The sequence below is a fragment of the Anastrepha ludens genome, chromosome 2, assembly GCF_028408465.1.
Source record: "Anastrepha ludens isolate Willacy chromosome 2, idAnaLude1.1, whole genome shotgun sequence".
In the NCBI taxonomy this organism is placed as follows: Eukaryota; Metazoa; Arthropoda; class Insecta; order Diptera; family Tephritidae; genus Anastrepha; species Anastrepha ludens.
The window spans coordinates 102290725-102302967 of NC_071498.1; the positions used below are offsets into that span (position 1 = coordinate 102290725).

The window sequence follows — 12243 nt, forward strand, 5'->3', positions numbered from 1 at the left end:
CTTCTCTCACTAATTCGTCTGCCTTACAATTTCCTTGCATGCCACTTTGCCCTGGTACCCATATCAAGTGAATGCTAAAATATTCCGCCATGTCGGTAAGCGATGCCCGGCCTTTAAGAGCATTGATGGAATAAGTGTCAATCCCACCGAGAGATTTATTCGCCGCTTGGCTATCGGAATGTATATAGACTTCTCTAAAGGTACTCACATTTTTGCCTAACCAGACTGCTGCCTCATTAATGGCTAGAATTTCAGCCTGAAATACGACGAGCCGAAATACTTAATTTTGGATTCTTACAGTAGACCCCAAAGACAACATTATCTCAAGCTTTAAGCCATCAGTAAATAGCCATAAGCAGTTTTTTCGACCATGTTTATTGTCAACCAAGTCACGTGTAGCTTAAATTCTACTACTAAATAACCTATTAAAATATGGTTCATTCAAAGAAGAGTTAACAGGATTTGTTCTACCCAATTCGAGTGTAATGGCCGAGTGTCCAACATCGCGCCATCGATTATTTGCGGCAACCCGAGCAGCAGTGTTACTTACATTCTGTCTATCGTCCAGAGCCGATTCGTTCGGCTGACCTTTCGATCGCAAAAAAAAATTTCGTTCGTACTTATGGAAATCAGCGTAACATCGTGACTGGGGATGATGCTTCAACATCAAAAGCCGGATCGAGTTGATTACAATTCTGTTGTTGGCTTGATCTGCGTCGAAAATGATACAAACTAATCGCACGAAAGTGTTCATGATTTAATTCCAATTTTTCACTAAGATAGGTGTTTGAAGTATCTGTAGGTAGCACAAACAACACTCTTTTGGCAAATCTTCTGGTGTACAATTAAAATAATAATAAAAGGGTATTGCCATATACAAAAACTGAGTTAAAGAATAATCCTTCTACTATGTAAAGACTTTAAATTAATTAGTAAATATCTAGCATTGTAAAACATTATATTCGCATAGTTAACCACATCCACTGGCAACTATAAAAATGAGTTCCAACATTAGCAATAAAATTAAGTACATTTCTTTCTCCTGTGAATGAAAAGCATTCATAAGTCATCGGTATTGCATCTAATAAAGAAATGGAAGTGATTTATTACTACATTTTTCTGAACAAGATTTACTTTATTCACGTTTCTGAACAACAAAATTAATAGAATTGCCCATAAAATTTCAGTTTGCGAATATCAAGCTTAGCTTTTTGAAGTACTATCACAAATAAATATTTAAATGCTCCAAAATAAATTTCGTTAAGCGAGAAAAGTACAAACAAAAATCGAAAAATGCTTATTCTTAACGTATGTATATATGTATGTGTGGGAAAAGGCATTCACCACGAATTACGATACAAATTCAAGTTTAAAATATTAGTTTAAACACGTACATTACATTACTCTGCATAAGCAGCTCAACAAAAAAAACTAAAACACCTCAAAAACTCATTCGTAAAACAGTATATAAGCCCTTAGAATTGTCAATACTCAGTATGGTGTGCAAGAGAGCACAGTGTGAAATTAATAACAGGTGAAGTGAAAAACAAAACTTTTAAGAATGGCTTAAAAGGATGAAGTGTTTTATTTTAAAACTTAAAAATGATTTGTATTGAAAAAATGAAAAGTACAACAACACCAAATAAAGTGTTCATAATAAGAAGAAGAAAAATTAACTTAACTTAACTAAAAACTTAAACTCTTTGCATGCAAAAAGGATCACCATAAATCCTTTCCTATTTAGTTCACACGCGCGGTTTTGTGTTTTTGTCTTGTGTGGTTTTTCTTCTTTACGCGGGTTTTTTGAAAGTGACGATTACGTTTCTGCTGTGGTGCTTCTCCAATTACAAAATAACTTCAAAATTTTAATTAATTTTGACCTGCAAAAGAACGCGACACTCTATTTGATCATAACCATCAAAAGTTAATGGAACGTTACCGCAATATTTACGAAGATTTGAAAGGAAAAAACTCTGAACGTTTGATGACCGATCGCGTATTTACAAATTAGATATTAAAAATCACTTTTTGTGCCGTATGACTCCCATCAAGGTGTATTCATTTATAAGCAAGCAATGATGTGTTTTATTACTGCAACGAACTTTTGAGTTTTTCTACTATGCTGTAAAAGTGATGAAAAACCGCCCCCGATTTTTTCTAATGGTGCGAGATAGAAAAATTTTATAAAAATTAGGTTTTGTTTAGACGAATTTTTTTGTGCGAATTTTATCTCAATTAGAACCGATTACATTAGATTAGATTTGTGGGGGGTTGGACAAGCCCAAGCACTCAGTCAGTAGAATTAAAGAATTAAGATAGGAAAGATAAAAAGTGGATGGTGAGACGGATAAATTAGTTTGAGGTCACTCTTCCACAAATCTGAACTTTATGAACTTTATCCATACTCATTATATCGCAACCCAATAGCCTAAGTCTGATTCTGGAAAATGCAGGACAGTTATAGAGAAAATGTTCTGCAGTGTCGTCATTTTCAAGACAGCAAAGGCATATCGGGCTGTCTACGACCCCCATGGTAGCCATATGCTGACCACAGACGTTGTGCCCTATGATTACACCCACCAGTACTCTCAGGTCCTTTCTGCTAAGTTTTAGGAGAAAGGTCTCTGTTTTCCTGTTTGGTTCTTTCACAAAGCATTTGGCTACTCTGCACGAGTTTAACTCATACCAACGACCTCTGTGGGTAGACCTCATGAAGTCGTCAATCCATAGACGAATCGGTGCCGAATTGACACCTAGAAAGGGTTCTGGGCCTAGTGGCATATTTACAGAGCCTTCAATTGCCAATTTATCAGCTACCTCGTTCCCTGTAATACCAAAATGTCCAGGCACCCAAATAAGACTAACTTTGTTGTATTTTGCAACACTACTCAGTTTTGTCTTACATTCACAGACTAACTTCGAAGAGTAGCGAGGGTTAGCAAGGGCTTTCAGTGCAGCTTGACAGTCACTATAAATTCCAATACTGTTACCCCGCCACTTTTTCTCAATTAGCCAGTACGTCACATTCAAGATAGCATAGACTTCCGTAAGGAATACTGTGGTCATCTGCCCTGTGGCATAGGAGTACTTAGTGTTTTCGTCTAAGTACCATCCAGATCCGCTTCCATCACTGGTTTTGGATCCGTCGGTGTAGAAAGTGTGCTGATATCCCGTTGATAGATTCTTTGGACTTAACCATTGATCTCTATCTGAGATCAAAACATCATACTTCCTACCGAAGCTAACGACAGGCACCCGATTGTCCACCGGCATCGAGAAAAGTGTGCACCGCTCCGACAACTGATGGTATATATGACAGTGGCCAGTGCTTACTTCATTTCCCCAGACTCCGTTTAACTTGAGCCTGTACGCGGTTTTCATTGCTTCCTTTCGAATTTGAAGATCTAGAGGTTGCAATTTCAGAATGGCATTAAGGGCATCACCAGATGTCGTACTCATGACACTTATGATACCCAAGCACACACTTCTCTGTAGCCTGTTTAGGGGTTTTACTCTGGAATTAACCATTGTGGCTTTCCACCCTACTACAGAGGCGTATGTAATAATGGGTCTAATTATGGTGATGTACAGCCAGCGTACTATCGCCGGCCTTAGACCCCATGTCTTGCCAAAGGTTCTCTTACACTTCCAGAAGACTTTTAATGTTCGGCAGACCTTCTTATCGATGTGCTTCTTCCAGGTAAGCTTACTATCTAGGATTACTCCTAAATATTTAACCTCAGAAGACAGTTGCAGTGTTACCCCTTTCAATGTGGGTAGTAATATTGCATATTGCGTTTCCTAGTATAATAACAATAAATCACCAATCGAACTATTTAAATTTTCTCCAAAAAAAACTTAGTAGTTGAAATGTTAAGATTTACTATCGCCAAAATGCCCTTAAGACTAATCAACGCCTACATTAGTACTTAGAAACTTAGTTGATTTATCTGAAAAATAGCTATACACATATCTTAGATTCCAATTCCATTTCATCCAAATTAGTTTCACAGTGTCGAGACGAACTAGAATTCCTTGGTTATTGGCTTCACATTACTCTGATATGAATTCCCGGACACAGGAATATAGAGGGCAATGAGGAAACAGACGAGTTAGCAAGAAAAGGTTTGGCACTAGGCGTAGCAGAGTTGGTAGCAGTTGTTACTCCATTCAATACAATAAAAACATCCATTGCGTCACACTACTATGTTTTAGCCGAAAGAAGGTGGAAGCAATTAACTACATCTACTACAACAAGAAAAACATGTCGGTCGTACAACATCCAGAGAACGTATTACATGTTAGGATGCTCTCGCTCAAGTACCTATTTCACGTATTACTGCAACCCTTATAGGTCACTGGAAAGTAGGGGATTATGCAGCCAGACTCAATTATTCTTTCAATCCCATCTGCAGACGATGTCAGGTGGAGTGGGTGAAAGAAAGTCGTTTCCACTATTTATGCGAATGCTTAGACTTAGCCAGAACAAGATATCCCTCTTTCGGTAAACCTCTCCTACAACAAATTAATGAAATCGGGGACATAGAGATGTAATTACGAAAATTCTCCTGGTACGCTCTTTGTTTTTGGCAAACGATATATTGCAGACAATTAACTAAAATCAAGGTGATTTAATGCTAGCAAGCTTTGTTGATCGAATGATAGAGTGTATGAAACTACAGATCTATGAAACTACTACCGCTATTGAACTACTTCTAATATCTGTAGAATATCACTGTCACTCTGAGACATTTATACTACCGCTAACGAATATACTGCAAAGTATTTTTTGATCGCACAGACAACGTTCGTGCACCATGGGTATGGTAACCAAAATATGTAAAGCTTTTGCGGAGCGTCTGCCAAGCGATCAACCGAATCGGGTGGTTGGGGAAAAAGATCGCTGGACCTTCCCCTTCCACTAGAAACCGGTCCCAGTTCGCTGGCAACAGCGGTGCAGTCAACATCGCTCCGCGCGTGAAAGCTGTGTTAGGATTTTGCACGACTTGTGCCACCGTTTTACCTGGGCACTGGACAGAGATTGGTCCCCGTAAGCCTTATTGAGTAGCCCAATGGTTTCGGTTAGCTTTACGCAAAATTCGACCGAGTAACGTTGCTCCAACGATCGTTGCATTTTCGCCACTGCAAAATCCTAACACACTTTTAAAACAGTGACATACATATGGGTTGTGTATCAACACTTTCCGAATAGCAAGAGAAACTGAAGGAACTGAAGGAAAATTGATACATATTGGTACGTCCACGAAAAGTCCACGAAAAGTTTTGAAAACGGTAAAATCAGCCAATGGCGATGTTCGTCTTTCATTTGACATTCAAATAATCCTAATTGAAACGTCCACAAATAAAATTTCCAGTCTATCTCTATTTGTTAAGAAACCTACATATGTACATGCATATACTGCAGAAGTATACACATTCACATTGTAATTAGATTCAAATGAATATCAGCGAAATATCGGCGTATTTCAAATAATAGGCATCTGAAGCATTTCAAATCAAACCCAATGGCCATTAAATATCAACACCAATAAATTACTTATTAGTTTAAGATAACAAGTTTCAGATTCAAATTAACATCCTTAAAAGAGCTCCTCCACATAAGGGCTCAGAATACTTCGCTAATTGCGTTGCGGCCGCCTAGATCGCGAAATGTACCGCAACAAAGTGGGCGGAAGTGCTATACTTTTGGCCATGTTGGCCATTATTGTGTCCTGCCAAGCGGCAACACACGGCTCTGGTATATCGCCTCGATATGATAAGTATCTTGCCGCACATTTCATACCTACAAAAACTGTTGCTTTGAGTGAGTCAGAGGCCGATTTGAATTATCGGCTGCCAAACACCACCGAACCACTGCACTATGCCGTTGAACTGACAACGAATGTGCACAATGGCACGAAGAGATTCACAGGCACTGTAAAAATTCTATTAGAAGTTATCGACAACACAAATACCATAGTTTTGCATGAACGTCAACTGTCAGAAATCAAAGCAACCATTACAAATGCAAACTGCACGGATCGTGTGGTAGAACAGCTAAGCACCTCGTATGAGGAGGCACGTGAATTTCTTAGTCTAACACCAACAAACGAGTCACTCACCTTTAGCAAAGGCACCTTTTGGGTTTTGACCATCACCTATGCAGGAGAATTGCGTGTCGATAATTTGGGATTTTACTTGTCCACCTATACAGATGAAAAAGACATCACACAGTAAGTGAAATCTTGATTCCTTTTAATAGCATTTTTCATGGGAACCGCATATGCGTTGTACTTCCAGTTATTTAGCAACGACACAATTTGAGCCGACCGATGCTCGACATGCATTCCCATGCTACGATGAGCCAGCCAAGCGTGCGACATTCACAATCACTATTAACCATGATCCCTCATACAGTGCCATATCAAATATGCCTCTGGACGAACAGATGAGCAGGTAACTGTGATAAATAAATATCGTTGGTGTGTATTAATTTTTCCCCATCTAGACCTGGATATTCTGTCTTCCAAATGACTCCTAGTATGCCAACTTGTTTAATAGCGTTTGTTGTATCCGATTTCGAATATACTGAAGGAGTGTTGAACTCGATTCCACAAAGAGTCTACACCCGTCCAGGTACAAAGCAGGATCAGCAATGGGCGTTGGATTCCGGAATGCTGTTTCTGCAAACACTTGCTGAATACTACAATTTCGATTTCGTACTGCCGAAACTCTATCAAGTAGGTGTACCAGATTTTTTTTTTGCCGGAATGGAAAACTGGGGCTTAGTTACGTATCGAGAGCAGTACATGCTGTATAACAACACATCGACAATATTTGAGAAAACAGATAGTGCCAATACCATTGCTCATGAATACTGTCATCAATGGTTTGGCGACTTAGTATCTCTCAAATGGTGGACGTATATGTGGCTGAAAGAAGGTTTTGCTAACTTCTTCGCTTGGAAGACGATAGATGCGGTAAATGTTTGAAATTAAATAAGTCAACTTTGTATTAATTTTTGCTTTATTCTTAGAACTATCCTGACTGGGACATCTATCAGTTGTTCCTTATCAACGACTTTCATGAAGCACTCTCTGCAGATGGCTCAGGCCAATCAAATCCAATGACGCATTACGTGCAAACTCCATCCGAGATCTCTGCTCGCTACGATTCTATTTCGTATTCGAAAGGAGCCTCGGTACTGTATATGTGGCAGTGTGTACTGACTGACGAAGTGTTCCGCGAAGGACTAAATCTTTATTTGACTACAAAGTAAGTATACTTAGAAATTTATGTCAACCCATTATATGGGCAATAGCTAACATTGAGAATGATGGTAGGTTAGGTTGGATATGAAAATACATTTAAAGATCTTAAAAGGCTTTCGACATACTCTCGTTCTTATCACCAAAACCCACTCTCTCCAAGAACTTTCCAGTTCGTAGTAATGAACGTTTGGTCTGGAAAAAAAAATTACCTGGCTCCCAGATATCGCTTTCTAACTTGTAGAAATTAGAAGATGGTAGAATTGGATATCAATAGGTCTAAAATTAAAAAAATCGTTTCCAATAGATTTTTATCCAATGTGCCAGGCAGAAATACATGCCCTCGAGATACGAGTGATGGAATGTCTCTATAGAAAATTAAGAGGTATTTACATTCAGATAGTCAGACGGCTTTGAAAGGCCTTCCATCAACTGTAAATGAAAATGGCTGACGTAAAAAAGGGCGAACGGTCCTCTAATTGGTCTTGAGCTTTTTTGTAGACTTGCAAAAATTTCTCAGAAAGTGTGAGGAGAAGAAAACCATTGAACACTGACGAAATTTTATCGGTCAACGAAAAGCGAAACAACTCCAAACGCAGAACAGAAGAATTTCTAAAAAGCTACTTTATCCCACTGCAACTTGGGATATCTTCTGAACGAAATTGGTTCTCTGAGACCATCAGCTGCTGATACTATGAAATGGAGACTGAAAATGCTTAGCACATTCTATATAAGTGTCCTGCACTAGGCAGAAAAAGGCTACACCACTTTAGTGGTGTTGCCGTGCGTACATATAAATGCAACAATAAACCCTACAATGTGATAAAATTTCTAAAGAACCTTAAAATATAATATAGAGTACTTTAGCATTAGCTTTCCACAATAATAATAATAATAAAAATAATAAATAATAAAATACAAACATTTTCCGGGCAGTGCTTCACATAAAATATCTCAGATGTAAATATCTTCCAATTTCACCACAAAAAACTTCAAAAGCGATGTATGACAGATATTAGTCCTTGCCCCCTTTTTCAAAAGCCTTTGCCATAGCGTTGATATTTTCGATTTGATGCTGTACGATGTAATCGGGGATTATTCTTGCGGTGCTTATATACAACAAGCCTTAATTTATTTTACTATTAAATGAATTTCCGCTCTCTCTCTGTCTCTCTGTCTCTTTTTTCTATCACTATTTTGAATTTTCCAACAGCCAGTACACTGCTGCCGATGAGTATCAACTCTTCGAAGCTCTTAGTATAGCAGCTGATGCACATAACGTGTCACTTCCTGCGACTATTGCGGATATGTTCTCAAGTTGGTCACAACAATCCGGTTACCCTCTACTCACCGTTACACGTAATTACAACAATAACACATTCACCATAACTCAAGAAGCTTTCTACGATAATACCAACTTAACATCAGACAAAACTTGGTACATACCCTTGAATTATGCCCACAAATCAAATCCGGACTACCGTAACACCACCGCATCGCATTTTATGCTCAAAACGAAAGAAATCGAAATCAGCGATAATAGTCTAGCAGCTGATGATTGGTTGATTCTCAATAAACAATCGACCGGTTTCTATCGCATCAATTACGATGAACAAAACTGGAATCTTATCATTGATGAGCTGAAATCACGACTATACAAATTCCATCCAACCAATCGAGCTCAACTAATTAACGACCTCTACTGGTGCACTTTTACAGATCGAATCGACCACAGCATCCTACTTAATTTGCTGCAATATTTGTCGAACGAAGATCAGTACGCACCTTGGTCTATAAGCTACTCTATAATCTTCACATTGGATTATTATCTGAATACTGATAAGGAATACAAAAATTTCCAACTCTTCGTGGCCTCATTAGTGACAGGACTTTATGAGAAGTTGGGTGTGAATGATATATCTGGCGAACAGCCTCTTACCAAGTTCGTACGTAATATTGCCATTGATATCGCTTGTGTATCAGGAATTGAGAGCTGTCTTACAGAAACGAATAACAAATTAAAGGAATTAAGGAACAATGGTATCACCATCGAACCAAACGTACGATTTAATATTTATTGCAACGGCCTACGTCAGTCCGATGATGCAGAATTCGATTTTGTCTATAACCAAATATTGCAATCCCGTGATCAAGCGTTTCGTGACTCACTCACCTCTACATTGGGTTGTTCACAAACCAGGTCTCAATTACAAAAATTTGTGAGTAGCTCAATCAATGCGTCCGTCGAATGGCGATCACAAGATCGCACCACCTTACTCGGTGCAGCGTATTCGAGCAGCAGTGTTGGAGTCTTAGTGTGTATTGAATTTCTCAACGAAAATTGGGAGGCATACAGTAATTTGAATCCCGATAGCAGCGGAATGAATCCACTTTATCAAACAATGGTTGACATGTCCACCTACATATATAGCAAGGAACAAGAAACTAATATAAGTATTAAAATCAGCACACTTCTACTTACACTACCTTATCCTTATAAATATTACCCATTTTGGGATATATCTTTTTAGTATTTGGTGTTACTGGATAAGGTAAAGGGCAGCGATAAGCTGCCAAACGATTTGGAGACTGTCGCCAAAGCAAATATTCAATCTAATTTTAACTGGTTGAACAAAAATCGTGATCCGATTACGTTGTGGATGAAAAAGTTCGCTCAGGGTGGCAGTACTGCACTCTAAGGCGGACTTTAAGGCGAACATGGAAACTAATTTTAACTGATTGGGTAAAAGCTGGATGGTTGCTGAGATATCGGTATTAATGAATATATAAGTAGTAAATGAGGCAGGGCTGCTGGTATTTCCATAGTTCTTTAAACCATATGAAATCGATAAATGTATGTAATTTGCACTATAAGTAAATAAATATCATAAATAGCAGAATTTAAATATCTCTAAAATACTTAAATCTGTGGTTGAAAGGTCCTGTGGGTCTATGTTCCACACTAGAACTGGATGTTAAAAGGTCCGGAGCCCATATTTGGTTTCTAAAAAAAGCTTTAGTAACCTGTGGTTTTGAAAGTTTAGTGAAGCAGTTGTTTGTCTGATCATAACTGGGAGTTCAAAACATGAATTCAATCACGAATGTCTCACTTTTATAACTGATGTTAAGCCTTACGCATTTACCGTATGCATTTGACACTTATGACATAGAGGGGTTTTCAATCACAGGTGTTATGAATGAATCGAGTGCGCTATCGAGAGATTATTAACGATTTTTTATGGGAGGAATTGGATGGTATTGATCTAGACAACGTTTATTTTCAACAAATCGGCGATACGTGCGTGCCACACAAGCAACGAAACCATTGATCATTTACGGGATCCGTACCGTGTTATCTCTCGAAGAGGTGATCACAATTGACCACCGAGATCTTGTGATTTAACACCTTGTGACTTTTTTCCCTGGGGCCACGTGAAAGCGAAGGTCGACGCCAACAGCCCAGGGTCGATTCAAGACGATCAAACTAACACCTTTTATTGGAAACCCCTTTAGCATAAATGAAGTCAACAAACCAATGCCCTTGAACTGTCGTACGGGACAATCAGTTCCACCTCTCTTTTCGAAATTGCATAACGTACGCAGAACGCTCATGTTGAAATCTACTTCAGTGTTTCGCTTACGATCTAGTTCAGTTCCGCGAATCAACATACATCTTCGTGATGTCTGATACTACAGGGTGGGCCAAATAACACCTACTAATGTCACGCAGCAGGCCCATAGTTTTCCTAGCAGTATGCGCAGTTGCTCCATCTTGTTGAAACCACAAATTAGGATACTGCTCTGCCATTGGCCGCAAAAAGTTTTCAATCAATGTTCTGTAAGAAGCTCCTGATTGTTTCATTGCGTAGTTTCATCCTCATTTTCGAAGAAATATGGACCGATAACTCTATAACACCGCACCAAACAGTACATTTAGATGGGTGCAACTGATGTTGGTGTGTTGTCCTTGGATTTTCAGAGCCCCACAATCTACAGTTTTGTTTGTTGACATAACCATTTGAATGGAAATGCACTTCATCCGATATTTACGCTACCTTAAAACAATTGATCGTTGACAAGAATATAAAAACTCGATAATTCTAATGCGTTGTGTTGTACTGTAGGGTTGCATAATAAATTTACAACAATTCAATTATAACCTACAAAAAGAGAAAAATAAATATGTCAAAAAATAAAAAAGTTATTTGTGCTTAACATTAGTAGGTCTTATTTGGCCCACTCTGTATTGCGTACCAGTGCTTTATCAAGCGCATCAATATGGATTACAAATCAGTGGTACAAAAATCAATTTTTCATACGTGGCTCGCTAATTTTTCAGACTATAAATAAGAATAGAGGTTCAAAAGCATATTAAAATCACAATGTACAAATATGTTTTTACCAAAACAAGTATATTTTAATTTTAATTGCATGCGGCTAAGAAAATTTCGCGTACAATCACTCAAATATTTATAACATTTCCATTTAACGAATTTGAAATGTTAATAATTTTAGTTATTTATGTTCTAAATAAAAATATATTGAAGAAATTTATTTCGCTGTTAACATATAATCGTTCAAAATGATGTGAAGCAAAGTGCGGCCGCCGTAGATGAATGGGTTGGTGGGTGATTACCATTCGGAATTCACAGAGAGATCGTAGGTTCGAATCTCGGTGAAACACCAAAATTAAGAAAAACATTTTTCTAATAACGGTCGCCCCTCGGCAGGCAATGGCAAACCTCCGATTGTATTTCTGCCTTGAAAAAGCTCCTCATAAATATATCTTCCGTTCGGAGTCGGCTTGAAACAGTAGGTCCCTCCATTTGTGGAACAACATCAAGACGCACACCACAAATAGAAGGAGGAGCTCGTATATAGTGTCAGCGAGCTAGTAGCCCTGCAGCAGCTGGTCTTACGAGCAATGTGGCATCGCACAAAAGAGAAACAAGCGCACAACGTGTTTATCTCCGCT

At 38.4% G+C, this 12243-nt stretch overlaps 1 protein-coding gene across 8 annotated transcripts; it reads left to right on the forward strand.

Annotated features, from left to right (window-relative positions):
* The first annotated feature begins 1494 nt into the window (after nt 1-1494).
* Nucleotides 1495-10168, forward strand: LOC128854930 (aminopeptidase N-like). Of its 8 annotated transcripts, none has more exons than XM_054089425.1 (6): nt 1495-1534; nt 5585-6233; nt 6301-6456; nt 6509-6980; nt 7037-7275; nt 8482-10168. In XM_054089425.1, exons 2-6 carry the CDS (start codon nt 5671-5673, stop codon nt 9797-9799), a joined length of 2748 nt encoding a protein of 915 aa, XP_053945400.1. In that variant the 5' UTR covers nt 1495-1534; nt 5585-5670; the 3' UTR covers nt 9800-10168. The 8 variants fall into 8 exon arrangements, with proteins under 8 accessions (XP_053945400.1, XP_053945401.1, XP_053945399.1 ...); XM_054089426.1 differs by having other exon boundaries at nt 1502-1534; nt 5579-6233; XM_054089424.1 differs by having other exon boundaries at nt 1504-1534; nt 5571-6233.
* Nucleotides 10169-12243: the final 2075 nt, after the last annotated feature.

Bases quoted from the DNA above. Each gene is read 5' to 3' on its own strand.
- LOC128854930 (XM_054089425.1), top strand. From the start codon at position 5,671: ATGTACCGCAACAAAGTGGGCGGAAGTGCTATACTTTTGGCCATGTTG. The intron at 6,234-6,300 runs GTAAGTGAAATC...TTGTACTTCCAG, and splicing joins GATGAAAAAGACATCACACA to TTATTTAGCAACGACACAAT. The intron at 6,457-6,508 runs GTAACTGTGATA...TTCCCCATCTAG, and splicing joins CTGGACGAACAGATGAGCAG to ACCTGGATATTCTGTCTTCC.